Source organism: Diabrotica undecimpunctata, chromosome 5, assembly GCF_040954645.1.
Source record: "Diabrotica undecimpunctata isolate CICGRU chromosome 5, icDiaUnde3, whole genome shotgun sequence".
NCBI classification, from domain to species: domain Eukaryota; kingdom Metazoa; phylum Arthropoda; class Insecta; order Coleoptera; family Chrysomelidae; genus Diabrotica; species Diabrotica undecimpunctata.
The window spans coordinates 122445718-122459685 of NC_092807.1; the positions used below are offsets into that span (position 1 = coordinate 122445718).

General features: G+C 31.1%; 2 protein-coding genes across 3 annotated transcripts in view; one reads left to right on the top strand and one right to left on the bottom strand.

Moving 5' to 3' along the window:
- Positions 1–6414: 6414 nt before the first annotated feature.
- Polr2C (RNA polymerase III subunit RpII33) lies at positions 6415–9555 on the bottom strand. The gene is made up of 4 exons (XM_072531139.1): positions 9350–9555; positions 9096–9267; positions 8554–8941; positions 6415–6753 (listed from the first exon to the last, which is right to left on the bottom strand). The coding sequence occupies exons 1-4, from the start codon at positions 9433–9435 to the stop codon at positions 6569–6571; spliced, it is 831 nt and encodes a 276-aa protein (XP_072387240.1). The 5' UTR covers positions 9436–9555; the 3' UTR covers positions 6415–6568.
- Positions 9556–10990: 1435 nt separating this feature from the next.
- Neurl4 (neuralized E3 ubiquitin protein ligase 4) overlaps positions 10991–13968 on the top strand; it is a 306909-nt gene continuing 303931 nt past the window's right edge. For both annotated transcript variants that reach the window (XM_072532633.1, XM_072532632.1), the window contains exons 1-3: positions 10991–11221; positions 12047–12148; positions 13771–13884. In XM_072532633.1, the coding sequence (XP_072388734.1) occupies positions 11066–11221; positions 12047–12148; positions 13771–13884 (372 nt within the window). In that variant the 5' untranslated portion in view covers positions 10991–11065. The remainder of the gene's footprint in view (positions 11222–12046; positions 12149–13770; positions 13885–13968) is intronic.

Consider the following 13968-nt stretch of genomic DNA (forward strand, 5'->3'; position numbering starts at 1 on the left):
TGTCTCTTTTGTTGAAGGAGCGAGTGAGTGAAGAGTTGCAATGCGCTAGAGAGCGACAAATCGAACAACCGGCTGCTATGCTCGGTCTGTGTTAATATATACGTCTATGATCGATCGTGGGTTACATCGAGAGGCATGAATGGGGGATACCGCATTGAGTTTTTACCGCTGTTTAAGTAGAACTGGTGTATTTTATATACCTGCGATGGTAATTAAAGGTTAAAGTAAAGATAAAAACGTAGATAATGTAAAAAACCTAAATTTTGTAGAACAGCCTTACGCATGGGTGCAAGTAGTCCAAGTAAAAAAGTTGAAATAAAAGCTTCTTAGACTTTTACATTTCATTCAGAGTTTGTTTGATAATATTTATAAGCTCTGCCATTTATATGGTGACAAATTAGACCATAGCAATTAATTTTCGAAGACGTTTTAATGAAAACATACCTGATTCTCTGTATTTAAATGTTTAATGTCATTTATTGTATATTTGTGTGAATACTCTAATAGTAACAAACAAAATTGCGACTATTATTGTATAAAACATTCGTGGTAAAATTTTATGTTAACTGGTTAGGTGGTTTGAAATTTTTAATGATTTCAGAAAATATTATTTGTCACTGAAATTGTAGCTGCTCGAACAAAAATTATATAAATATCCATTGAGATAAAGATATCTGTTTATTTATTATTGTTAAATTTTTCGATATTCCTATATTACGGCAATTATTTATTATATTTCAGCTGTTTTAGTTATTGTAGTTACCTACCTACTACATAAGAAGCAGCTTTTTAATACATTTGTACTGTAATTGTATTTGTCAATAAAAAAATATATGTTTGTCTTTTTTGTATTATTGTATGAAAGACTTCAGGTATCAATTGCTCTCGTTGACCTTTCCACACTACGACCTCTACAAAGGATCTAGACTCTAATAAGGCCTATTATTCATTTCATAACTACGTTTGTTGCCTTGATCAGGTTATAAAGATGCCTCATAGGTTATAATACGAGTAGTGCCTCATTAATACAATTCCTTTATGCCTTGCCACCTATAACAGAGGTACTGTTTTGTACTACGCAGTTGCTTAAGGGACTGTTAACTCCAATCTGTGACCGACTCCGCCCATTTGAAAGAGGTGCAGGGACTGCTTTGTGTCAGTTTTATCTGCCGCACTGGGGGCCTGTATTGCAACAGGCAGTCTATTTGTATTATATGTCTATGTAAGATGTAAGCTATTTTCAAGACAATCACATTTAACAATACAAAAATGCTCATTAGATTTTTCAATTTTTTGTAGCATAGGAGAGAGTAAAATGTTAACACTCAAAGTAAAAAATTTTACTCTAGAGTAAAAGTGTAATGATATAATTTTACCCTCAGAGTCGTCATTCCCGGCTATGTAACTAGTTTTTAAACTACATTCATTTTACAAATTCCCAACTGGCAACAGACGCACGTGAAAGCCAAACAGGGTCGTACTAAGGTGTATCATATGATTTTTAAAAATATTTACTTCTAAAACTATTAGTGTAAGAATTTCTTAAAATTTAATCATTGTGAGCGAAATTTAATGTTCCATTGAAGAAAAATTTGCCAAAATAAAATATTCATTAATTGAGAGATACATAACAAAGTGAACATTTTGAATAAAGTAGCATTGTCATAAGTTTATCAAAGCATAAAAACATACCATTTAAATTACTCAGAGTCTGAGGAGCTACATGTGCTGCTGTCTTCCACATTTTGGACTCGACTTTTTGTTGAACGTGTTGCACACATTTCTGCCACGTAGTTGGACTAATATTATTTATTGCATCATAAAAAGTATTTTTCATATCTGCGAATTTAAAAGTAGTGTTTTTGGCTGTTGCATAATTTTTTACTTCTGCCCAGATGATCGGATTGAGCTCACAATGGTATGGAGGCAGCCTTAACACTACTTTGTTTTGGCTTTTTGCCATTTCATCAATGATATATTTATTATATTGTCCCTTATGTTCCTTAACGATAGCCAGCAGTTGCACTTTTAACATGGAGTCCTCAAACCCTATTATTTTTTTTATTTCAGCCACGCTTGGAAGTCAGCTTTTCTAGAAGCAGTAGTTGGAATTTTTTCCAATTTTCTGGAATGATAAGACGCGTTGTCCAATACGATGATGGAGTTGTCTTCTAATCGGGGCAGTATATTTTTGAACCAATTTTCGAAAGATTTCCCGTCCATCTCTTCATGGTAGTCCCCACTTTTTTTTATTCAAACACCCACAGCCCTTCTGGAACAAACCCATCTTCACTGCCAATGTGACAGATTATTAGTATTTTTCCTTTTCCTGAAAATGTTATTATTTTAAAATTTACTTGAAGTGAAAAAACACATAAACATTTACCTGCAGGATTTTTTAGCCCCGTAGACAGTCCATCTAAAAACGCTTGTTTATAAGACGTTACCGAATTGTCGACCCATACTTTAGATTTTGTATGCCCAGCATTTAGCCAAGTCTCGTCTAAGTAATAAATTTTGCGGTTTTCATTTCTGTATGACTTAATTTTTATCAGAAATTCTCGTATATACAAGACAATTTCGTCCCTGTCCATCAAAATGCTGTTTCGCTGAGGACGTTGAAACTTATAATTTATTTTTTTCAATAATTTGAAACATGTAGTTCTTTTGAAGTTAGGCAAAACCGGATCTTCATTAACAACCCTCAGAACTTTGTCTATTGTGGGTATTTCATTTCGAAAAAAGAATTGATGGATTATTCTCCTTATTGCTTCTCTGTCAAATTCATCAAGCTAGTTAACAATACTTTTACGATGGTCAACTGATTTTGATGTCGACAATGTTCCCGTAATTTCATATTCATGAACCACATTGCGTACACTACAGCTACACACGCCTACAATAGATAAAAAGTACCAATATTTGTTAACCCTTGCATCATGATGATACTATAATTGAAGAAACTGGTGAAAAGAAATTACCTGAAATTATCGACTTTTACAATAGAACCAAAAGCGGTGTAGACTCATTGGATGAACTATCTGCTAATTACAGCGTACCAAGAAATAGTCGTCGTTGGACTTTGACACTATTTTTTTCGTTTTTGAATACAGCTGGAGTGAATGCTCAAGTTATATATAAAACAAATACAAAAAACGATAAATTAAAAAGACAAATTTTTTTGAAAGAACTGGGTGTGCAGCTGATTTCTGAGTTTCGAAACCAACAAAGACAAAACCCTTCCTTGCGTCGACCACTACGTGATAATCAGCAACCAGAGGTACATCAGTTGGGACCTAAGCGACGTAGGACAAGCCGTAGATGTTCTGTTTGTCCAAGAAATAAAGATAGGAAGACTTTTTACATATGCATGCAATGTGATACTCCAATTTGTTTGGAACACGCAATAATGACGTGTTCAAATTGCGACAATTTTGAGGGGTCGTAACTTTTTTATTTTTTAATGTATTTTGGCGAACATTTGTTTCTTTAGTTTGTAGAATCTTAGGCTATAAGTTTATTTAGAGTTGTGTGATCAATAAAATTTTTCATAATATCTAAGTGTATTATTGTTCACGCGTGTTTTTTGACTAGCATAATTGCAATATGTTGGATAAATGATGTTTACCATTTAAATATAAGACTTTTACAGTACCATATTTAATTTATTTGAATCATAAACAAGTAAAAAACCAAGATTAACCATTTTAAATTATTAAGTTTAAAAATTTTAACTACCTGCGATAGTTCAGTTTGGGGTATGACATACCCCAGAACACCTCTTGTGCTAATTTATCTAGGCACACTAACGTAGGGTTAAATAAAGTGAAATATCAGTACCTGTTTTATCTGCTACTCTAATAGAAATCGCACTTTTCGACATTGTAGGGTTCTCCTGCATTTCCGTTTTAAATACATTTATAATCATTTCCTTTGTTTTAACGTCAAAATGTCCCTTTACTGGTCTTTTTTTAGGTGAAGTGAGGGTTAAATCAATATCAAGAAGTTCATCGGCTGTATCAGTGCTTGACATTTTTTGTTATTCTATTTATCTTCAATAACTTAATGTACTTAGCAGTGGCGGCTTTTGGGGGTAGGCAGGATAGGCCGGGCCTACCCAATAATTTTAAGAGCTTCAAAATAGAAAAACATATATTCGAAAATTATGTTAATGCATGTAAATAACTTTTAAATGTACTAAATCACTCAATACATTAGCTTCAGTTAAAACAACTATGTTATTATATTACCACAGAAAGCATCGAATCGTATTTTAAATATCATAAATAGGCCCGATCGGAACTGGCCGACCCAGCTCACGTAAGATCCCCGTACAAAAAGCGTTTGAAGTTATGCAGCTTGCCGGACAGCGATTATTATTGTCGTGTTTATGCTTGCTGTTTGGGCACCAGACGATCGGGCATACGGCGACCACCGTTGTCACTTGTAACGTAATTATCAAATTGTAATATAAATTTTCTTTTAAATTATGATAAAAAAAATATGCAACATAATATATAATTGTAAAATATTTTTAAATAAACAACACAATTGCAAACAAGTGCACGGTTGCCCAAATAAATTTAAAAAAATTCGTAAAATTCGAAGAAAAAAAATCACATTTGCGTGATTTCTATATCGCCTGATTGTATGCAACTTATATATTGTGAGATTGTTTTATAACTGATACACAAAAATGACTGAAATTGATAGAAAAAAAATTATTATGAATGAAAGGCCTACTCCAACATTGCGCATTGACCAAAAAAATCGGAAAAAGGTGCGTACTTTTAATTTCTCTTGGTATGATGTCTACAAATGGTTGTCTGGAAGTATTACGAAAAACAGACTATATTGTTGGTCGTGTTTATTATTTTCTAATACGAAATGTGTATGGAATTGTGAAGGATACTTTGATTTAAAAAATATGTCTGCCTCCTTAAAAAAACATTCCAGTTGCAAGGAACATTTAAGTAATTTCCTGTCCTTTAAGGATGTACAGAAGATGGCGTTTTCTGTTCGGGATTTGCTAGATGAAAAATCAAAAATCGCAAAAATTAGATACAACGCAGAAGTTAAAATGAACAGAGAAATCATTAAAAAATTAGTTAAGGGGGGGGGGTCATGACCCCTCCCTCTGGATCCGTCACTGATTACACATAGCTATATGTAATTTGCTGGCTTGGCCTACCCAAGGAAGGAGCTATTTGCGGAAACCGTCTAAAAACGTGGTTTTTTTTATTGAAAAATGATCATATTCACTCGCAAATAACTCAATAAGTATTGACTTATCAAGTTTGTGCATTAGAATTAGTCAATTTATTCAATTCTGGACTTATTTTGAACGCATGTTTTTTCACACCCGAGAGGGGGTGAAACTCACCCCCATGGCAAAAGCACACATCGGCACAATATCACTTTTTTTCTTTGCCGTTAGCTATGTATATGCCAAATTTCATGCCAATCTAAGCGGTTCTTTAATATTTACAGCAAAAACAGTCAATAAATGGACTAAAAGGAAATAAAACTTTTCGAAACATCAATCAATTAAAATATTGGTTTCTCTTACCTTTATTAAAGTAACTACCGCAAGCTATTTTTACTTTTGATTAACAAATACTTTGTTTTTGGATACTAAAAGTTCACTACACACTATAAAACTTAATACTCAAAAAATAACACAACCAGAAAATAACTTAACAATAACTATAACATATAACCACAATATATTAACTTAAAATCCAACACGCCAAAAATACGATTTGAATTTAAACAGACTGACAAGTTTGGACCTGTAAAATGAGAATCCGTCTGGCTTAAGGCAATAAATTATATTTAATAGCCTCTTGACGAATGAGAGGGCGAATATCAACACATGCGTTTGTTTACACTTGGGAATTTGCTGAACGAATGTACTTTAACACAAAAACCTGAGCCAGGAAGCTACACTAATGAAAGATGTACAAAAAAGCAGTTCAATGTAGTACAATCGGTTTATATCAGCAAAAGGTTTCAGAAAAAAATGTTTTCCAGCTGTTTCCATAACTATTGTAGACAATATTCTGTATCATTTTAGATTTGAACAATTACCTACAACTACTTGAAAACAAGCATAAATTATCCAGTGGCTTTCTACGAAAAAAATATGAAATTTGAAGATGAGATGGTACAAAATGAACTATTTGTAATTGTAAATATGTCTGTCTCTCTTTCTCCCTTACTCAATATCAAATAATGTGTAAGTGTTGTATTAAGATAATATATGAGAACACACTACTAAGAGGTGAATGGCAAAGAGGAGCTACAAAGGGAGGGAACAAATCAATAAAGTTAGATTTCCTCTTCATTTGGTTTTTTCTTATACAACAAAGAAGCTTTGCAACTAAAAACTTAAATGTAAATTTAAAGATTGAGTTTGTAGAAATTAGATTCAAAATTTTATTTCTAGTCTATTTGAACAAGATCTTTAATTAACATGTCAGAAATTGTTTCTATACTGTAAAACTTATGTACTATAAAAAAAATGTATAACTGTGGTTGAATGAACCGTTCGATTGTGGTTATCTTCTTAAATTGGAATGGCCAAAACATCTGGTGTTAGTTCGTGGCTGAGTTGTGTTTGCAAATTTGACAGTTTTTCTTTTAACATAGCTACACCCATGATGACAATATTTTCTGGTTTCAACAATCCAGCAGCTTCCACATTGTAGAAGAATTTGTTAGGTTTTAATTCCCAGTTATATGGAGCTTCATCTAAAAAGTAAATTGTCATTAGATTAATTTACATAAATGCTTTGACCAGTGAAACATTGTTGTCAGTTTATAACTACTTTATTTCTGATGAAATGTGCCCCACAATGTGTCTTTAGCAACAAGTCTCTCGGATTACATAAAAACTTTTAATTGGCTTAATCTTAATAATTATTTATTTTTTAACTATAAACATGTTACTAGAAATATATTCTAAATACGATTCTGCAATAAAAAATGTATGGCGCCACGGACCCAAGTTTTGACTATAATAAATCAAAATTTTTGGAGAAATCAGTGGAAATACAATCAATTGCTCCCTTATCTATAAACCATTTAAAACTTTTATTTCATATACTACCAAATTAGTAACTATAGATCTAGCAACTAAAAATTATTTTTTATTGATTTAATTAATAATTTATTTTTATCAACTCATTTAAAAATAGAAAGATCAGAATCTAAAACAGGCCATTCACGTTCCGATTTTTAGTCCGACTAGTGGTCCAACTTCCACAGTTGGATCTAAAATTGGACCGTGAGTGGGCTGGTTGGATTAGTTGGACAACTAGTAGTACGAGTCGGAACATCTAGAGGGACTACTTGAATGTCTGACTTCCGACTGGCGACAAAGTGGGAGTGTAAATGGTGAAGTTGGAAGTCAGATTGAAAATATCCTGTCAGTTAACCTTAGGCACCTGTTACATATGAGATTTCTATGAATTACTTCACTCAAAGATCTCTAGTTCGCAAATATTATTAATTACCACTATTAAAATATATAAGATTCTTCATCATTATCTATTTTTTGTTAGGGCAAATCATTTTCCCTCTGTAAATTTATTTCGGACACTCCCACACGGGTACAATTTCCAACACTCTGAATTGGCTACAGAATAATTATCAACAAACGATGAAAATTAAATCATAGTTGTACTGAAATTAGAAGTAACTGTTTCTTTATAATGTTCTGAAGTTATTTTCTTGTGGCATCTTATGAAAAATTTCGTGTCACAATAATTCACAAGATCAACAAATAATTTCTTCATCCAACATTTTTTCTTCTTTTTTTTCAAAAGATAAGGATAACAAGCACAATGCTGCCATTTTCCTCCTCCTAATTACATCTTGTGTAGTGTTTACTTGATACATTTTTTGGTTAAGCAATGTACACTGTTGTGAAAATAAACTAAAACTGAAGTTGGACCTGGACCGCCAGTTGGATAGCAAGTCTGATCGTGAGTGGAGACGAATATCCAGCTAGTAGTCCTACTAAGTGGGACCGCAAGTCGGAACGTGAATGCTCAGCTTAAAGAGATTCCAAACTTTAGTAAAAAAAAGTATTTCAAAAAAGTAAAGTAAATAAGCAATATTTTAAAAAACAAATACAAATAATAAGTTCACTTCTTCTTATGGTGTCCTATCTAATTAGTGGATGTTGGCAACAATTCTGGCATACTCTGGGTCTTATGTGGCTCTAAAGAGTGCATGGGCATCAAGGTTAAATAAGTTTACTAACATAAGTGAAATCTAAATTAGTTTTTACAATTCATTTGAAATAGTATTTGGTTAAAAATCTTTTAGAGACTTAATTATGTTAGGATAATGGTGGTATTTTTATTATCCATTATATTTAAAGTTTATTATTTACTTATTTTATTAAGTAATTCAATAATTTTATCCATTTTCACAAAATATGAGAGTAGATGTAGAAATTGAAACTAAAAACATTTTCATTTGCCTTAACCAATTAAAACTTAACCAAACTTTCATTAAACAAGCCTAAAAAATATTTATGCTTACATTGATCATCTTCTAACTCGCTATATTCACTTTTGGGCCATTCATCTGGTTTAGGAAATAATGTATGTCTCATAGCATTATCAGGATCATATTCAAAAGCAACACCACATGTAGGATTCCATTTGGCATGCTCTTTTCCAAAGCCTTTTTTGGCATATGCTTTAACTTTAAGCTCTTGTCCCTTTCGCAATTTAATAATAAGAATTTCATCTGTTTCACCATACTCAGAGGATTCGTCATCACGATGTTTCGATGTTGCTGGTATGACTCGTGGATCACTAGATTTAAAATCAGCAGTTGTTACATGCCGAGTTTGATCATCTGTACATTTTACATCTAAAGTGAATTCAACACTGCATTCTTGACAAAAGTCCAGACACACGCAATCCTTAAAAGTAAAATTATAATAATAAAAATGCTTTACATGATTAAAAAAATATTTTATATGCACATAAATTGCCAGCAAATTCAAATTGCATAAAAATGGTTATTTTCAAACGTTGAAAACTAAAATAAAATCGAAGACGTTTTTGTTAGCTTACCCTAGGATATTGTAATCTTTGTACAACTTCATCAGAAACCAATGGTATCAATCCAATTCGGTGTGCTAAAAATTCATCACTAAGAACAGTTGAGTTAGCTTCTAATTTTACCCAGTCAATAGCTAAAGTTGGAGTTTCTGCAATAAGGACGCGGCGAATGCTATTCGCAACACTAAAACAAGATATTATGAAAGTACATACAGTATTATGTGATTATACATGTAACTGTTTGTTATTATTTTAGGTTATGTTACCTTAAATCCGTGTCTTCTATATAAAATTTACAATTATCATCTGTTAAATCTGTTATATGAACAGATGGCTGATTTGCATATGGCATACTAAACGCTTTAATATAAATACGATCAAATAACTTATACTGCAGTGATATAATTTAAGCTAGATTTAAGTTATTAATTGAAAAACACAACTTCCCATAAAAATGACCTTGTTATTAATTGACATTGACATTATTGACAATCAGAAATTCAGAATACATAGTACACAGCCCTCTATACTTCATCTAATTTACATACCGTTGTACGTCATCCGCGTCATAGCCCGTGAGGTCACATGATACCAACACGAAATATTTATATAGGTGTGTTCTTTTTTAGAATCACATTGCTGAGTACACAGGCATTACAGCTACTAGACATATTTTATTATATACGCCTAGAAATAATATTTAAAGATTTCTATTAATGTTAACTTAAAGAAATACACAATAATATGTTTCATTTAATTTGTATAAATGTATTATAAAGCGTTTTTACGAAGAACATTTGTTCGGAACGAACTGTAACTGTAATCAAACGAAGGTGATATTTTGGCATAAATCACGGTTCGTAGACTTACTACGGTTGCCTCTTCCGACTAACCAATGAACATTAAGCCCGAAATTACGTCACGAGAGTACAGTAATTTGAATCGTAACATTGTTAATCGTCGTTTTTATGTCTTTGATGTGTGGAAAATAGTAAAGATAGTTATGAAATAAAGATGTCTAGTGGATTATAATACCTAATTATGGAAAACTGTTGATATATAGGCAGTTTGGTACTTAAAACTAATCAGAACCGGTTGTTAACGTTTATCCAATTTTAATGCAGGATTTACGTAAATCTAGGACTTCAATATCCATTTTACACTGAAAATTTGTCGCGTATACTGAATTTCCATCAATACTGGATTAACTATTGAATAAATTACCGAATTACATAACTATTTTTTCCATTTTTTTTAATATCTTTTCTTGATTGATCATGAATGATTATTTTTACAATTGGTCACACTACAACCTGTGCCTGGCATTCTAAAATTTCATCAACATTATTATTACGTTAATACACAATGAAATTTTAAAGTTTTAACCTACCTTATAAAAAGATACGAAGACAATAGGTACGATGTACAACTACAATAAATAACGTTTCTTCGATAATTCAAAATAAGTTTTTATAGAAAACAACACCAAAATTTCAAATATAAAAATATAAAGTAAACTGAAATAATTAAGAAACGATAAATAATAAAGCAAATAATAAACTGAAAGATAATTACCACGAACAAACTGTGATAATAAATGAGTTTTGTATTCTTGTGTACTCTGGTGACATAACTCAAGCTTCCCCACCCACCCCATTTTGTTGTATAATCCACTTTTGAAATAATTATGTAACCTATTTGATTTAAAATGGATTCAGTATTTTTTTATACTTTGGCAACTATAACTTGTATAACTTGTATGTCAACTTCGATCTCTGTCAATGATAATGACGTACAACGGTACGTAAATTAGATGGACTGTAGTAAGGTAAGTCCCTCTTCTTGCCATCACAAGTAAATCCCTTGCCTTGCATTGATTGACGTCTGTCAGTGTCAATCTTGAAAAAGTTTATTTATATTATAGAAATAACAGAAGTATGTAAGAGCATAAAAGCTTAAAAGTACAAATAAATATAACAATAATGGCATACTTTCACTATCGGTGTGGTGAAAGAATTACATTAATAAACGAAAACTGTACTGCCATTCGAAATGAAAGTGAATTTGATCATGGCTTGGTCATTTCTGCAGAACCCCTACAAAATGATGTCCTTTTTGAAATAAAAATTGATAAAAAGGTAAATAGGGATATTTATTTAAATTCTTGTCAGTACTTATAGGCTCTGAACAAAATATCCACCTTAAAACGAATGTAAAACCAGTCTTATTCTTTATATTAATTGTGTTTATAGATTTTTTTTTGAATACTTTTAAAATCACTTTTCAGTTAGTTATATTTCGGGTCTTATCTCCAATTAACAATGTACATTTTTTAAATTCTTGAAAACAATTTAAGGATTCTTTCCCTGTTCTGGTATTGATGTAGTCTATTATCATTTTAATCATTGGGTTGTTAATATAATAATCTATTTACTTGTTCTTCTCTTCGGCCCTCAGCATTTATTCATTTTTAGATCTGTATTTTCATCAAAATTAATTTTCAATTTTTCTTTTCCAACCATATTCAGCTCACATAATTCATGTACATAACCAGTATTATGACTAATATATGTCTTTTATTATCTGTAAATTTCATTAATTTAGCATTTTAAAGTGCCTGTGTTGTTTTGTTATTGTTAATTGTATCTCTTGTTCTTTATATCTGTTTAACCTTCTTTTTATTACCAGAGAATTAAATTTGTGGACTTTTTCAAATATATATGCTTGGTTATTACTTACTAATAATTTAATCTACTTAATAAATTGAATAATATAAATACAGAATATCCTTTTGAAAACGATTTATGGAGTGGAAATTGAAATGTCAAACATAGTTAAAAATGTAATTGTCATTACAAGCAATAATTGTGGCTTAATCCCATATAGACATAATATTTATAGATTAGATATGCTACAAGAAAGTAGTTTCAGAATCTTGTTGAATAATATAGTTTCCGTTTTAGGTCAATACATGGTCAGGAAGTTTAGAAATAGGTGTAGTTGACTGTGATCCTTTAGATTTTGATTTTCCTCCATGTGCATCAAAAATACAATCTGGTTCCTGGGTAAGTCAAACATTTAGAATAAATAAAATTAACACCTGGAAATATACTTTACATTTTGGACAATATAAAAAAATATTTTGCTTTGAAGTTTCTTATTTGGCAAGTATTGGACCTGGTCAATTTGTCTATGTATTATAAAACCTTGGAATTTAGCTTTAAGTAGTCAAGTGGCACCAACCTAACTTTAAGTTATTGCATATTTTAAAAAAATAATATTTGATCATCCAATCATCTAATTATTTCCCTAAACTTAAAATAATTTGCCAGTAACCTAATACTTTCTTTTTAAAATCCACTAGGAAACTAAGTTCCTGTAGCTGGCTGTATACCATGTATCACAAAAATTTTTTATTTCAAATCCTTTATAAAAGGTATATAATAAAATACCCAAACGGGCTATATCAGAATTTACAGAACGTTTTTGGAATGTAAATTCCCTCATTAGTGTAACGAAGTATACATGCTATGAGCCACTAAAATATATGGGTGAAAACACTTTAAATGTTATTAATTTATAGATATGTTACATTATATATATATTATTATAAATTAGGATGTTTAAGTTACCATTGGAATTGGTAACATGGCAACATATGGCTATACATAGGTTACATGGTCAACATGGAAGAGACAAAGTGTCTTCAAGGACCTATTGATAACAACTCAGTTGTTAGACAGAGTTAACAGAGTTGTTATCAATAGGTCCTCGAAGACACTTTGTCTCAGGACCATGTAACCTATGCAGAGCCATACATTGCCATGTTACCAATTCCAATGGTAACTTAAACATCCTAATTTATAATAATATATAATGTAACATATCTATAAATTAATAACATTTAAAGGGTTTTCACCCATATATTTTAGTGGCTCATAGCATGTATACTTCGTTACACTGATGAGGGAATTTACATTCAGAAAACGTTCTGTAATGTATTTGTGATATAACCTGTTTGGATATTTTATTATATACCTTTTATAAAGGAAATGAAAAAAAACTTTCTTTTTAAGTTTTATGAATTTAGTGAGGTTTCAAACAGATGCCATATATGAACTAGTTGTGTATGATACCAGGTGACTAATCATGTAGGCTCAATTTGTGGCACTACATTGAAAATTTAAATTTTTTCACTGTTACATTACAAAATAGATTTATTTTCATTACTATTTATATAGTATGTGCAGTATACACTGTCTGTTTTAGTTTGGTTTGTAATGACTGTGTTGAAATAGATCCTTAAAAAAAAATAGAAGTGTAGATTGTGAGCCAGAAGTAGAGCCTAGTCAATGGAGTAAAATTCCATTCACTCCATAGAAACTTGAAAAACTTGTTTTAGCTAGTGACTCTTAATGTGATATTCCACTAAGTTCAGAAAATAATGACAATGTTTCAGGCAATCTAGTGAAAATGACAATGGCTCAGAAAGAGACTCAAGAAGTTTAATTTGAATGTAACACTTTTAATTTGTGTTATTTAGTTTTATGAAATTTGTAGTTATATGAACTTTCTTTTGATGGTAAATTTACTTTCTTGCATATTGGACTGTAACAAAATTAAATTTCTTATAAATAATTGATTTATATTTTTTAAAAAGTTGACTTATTGCATAATTTGTTTGTAGATTATGTCAGGAACAACAGTTTTTAAAAATGGTGCTTGTCTAGTGGAGGGCTATGGAATGGATCTAGATAGACTTAACCAAGATGATAGAATTGGATTAATGAGAACAAGTGAGGTGGGTATATCTAGCTGTTTTATCAATGTTTGTGTTATTTTTTGCACCAGAAAGCAGTTGTTAATAGACACCTAATAAACATGA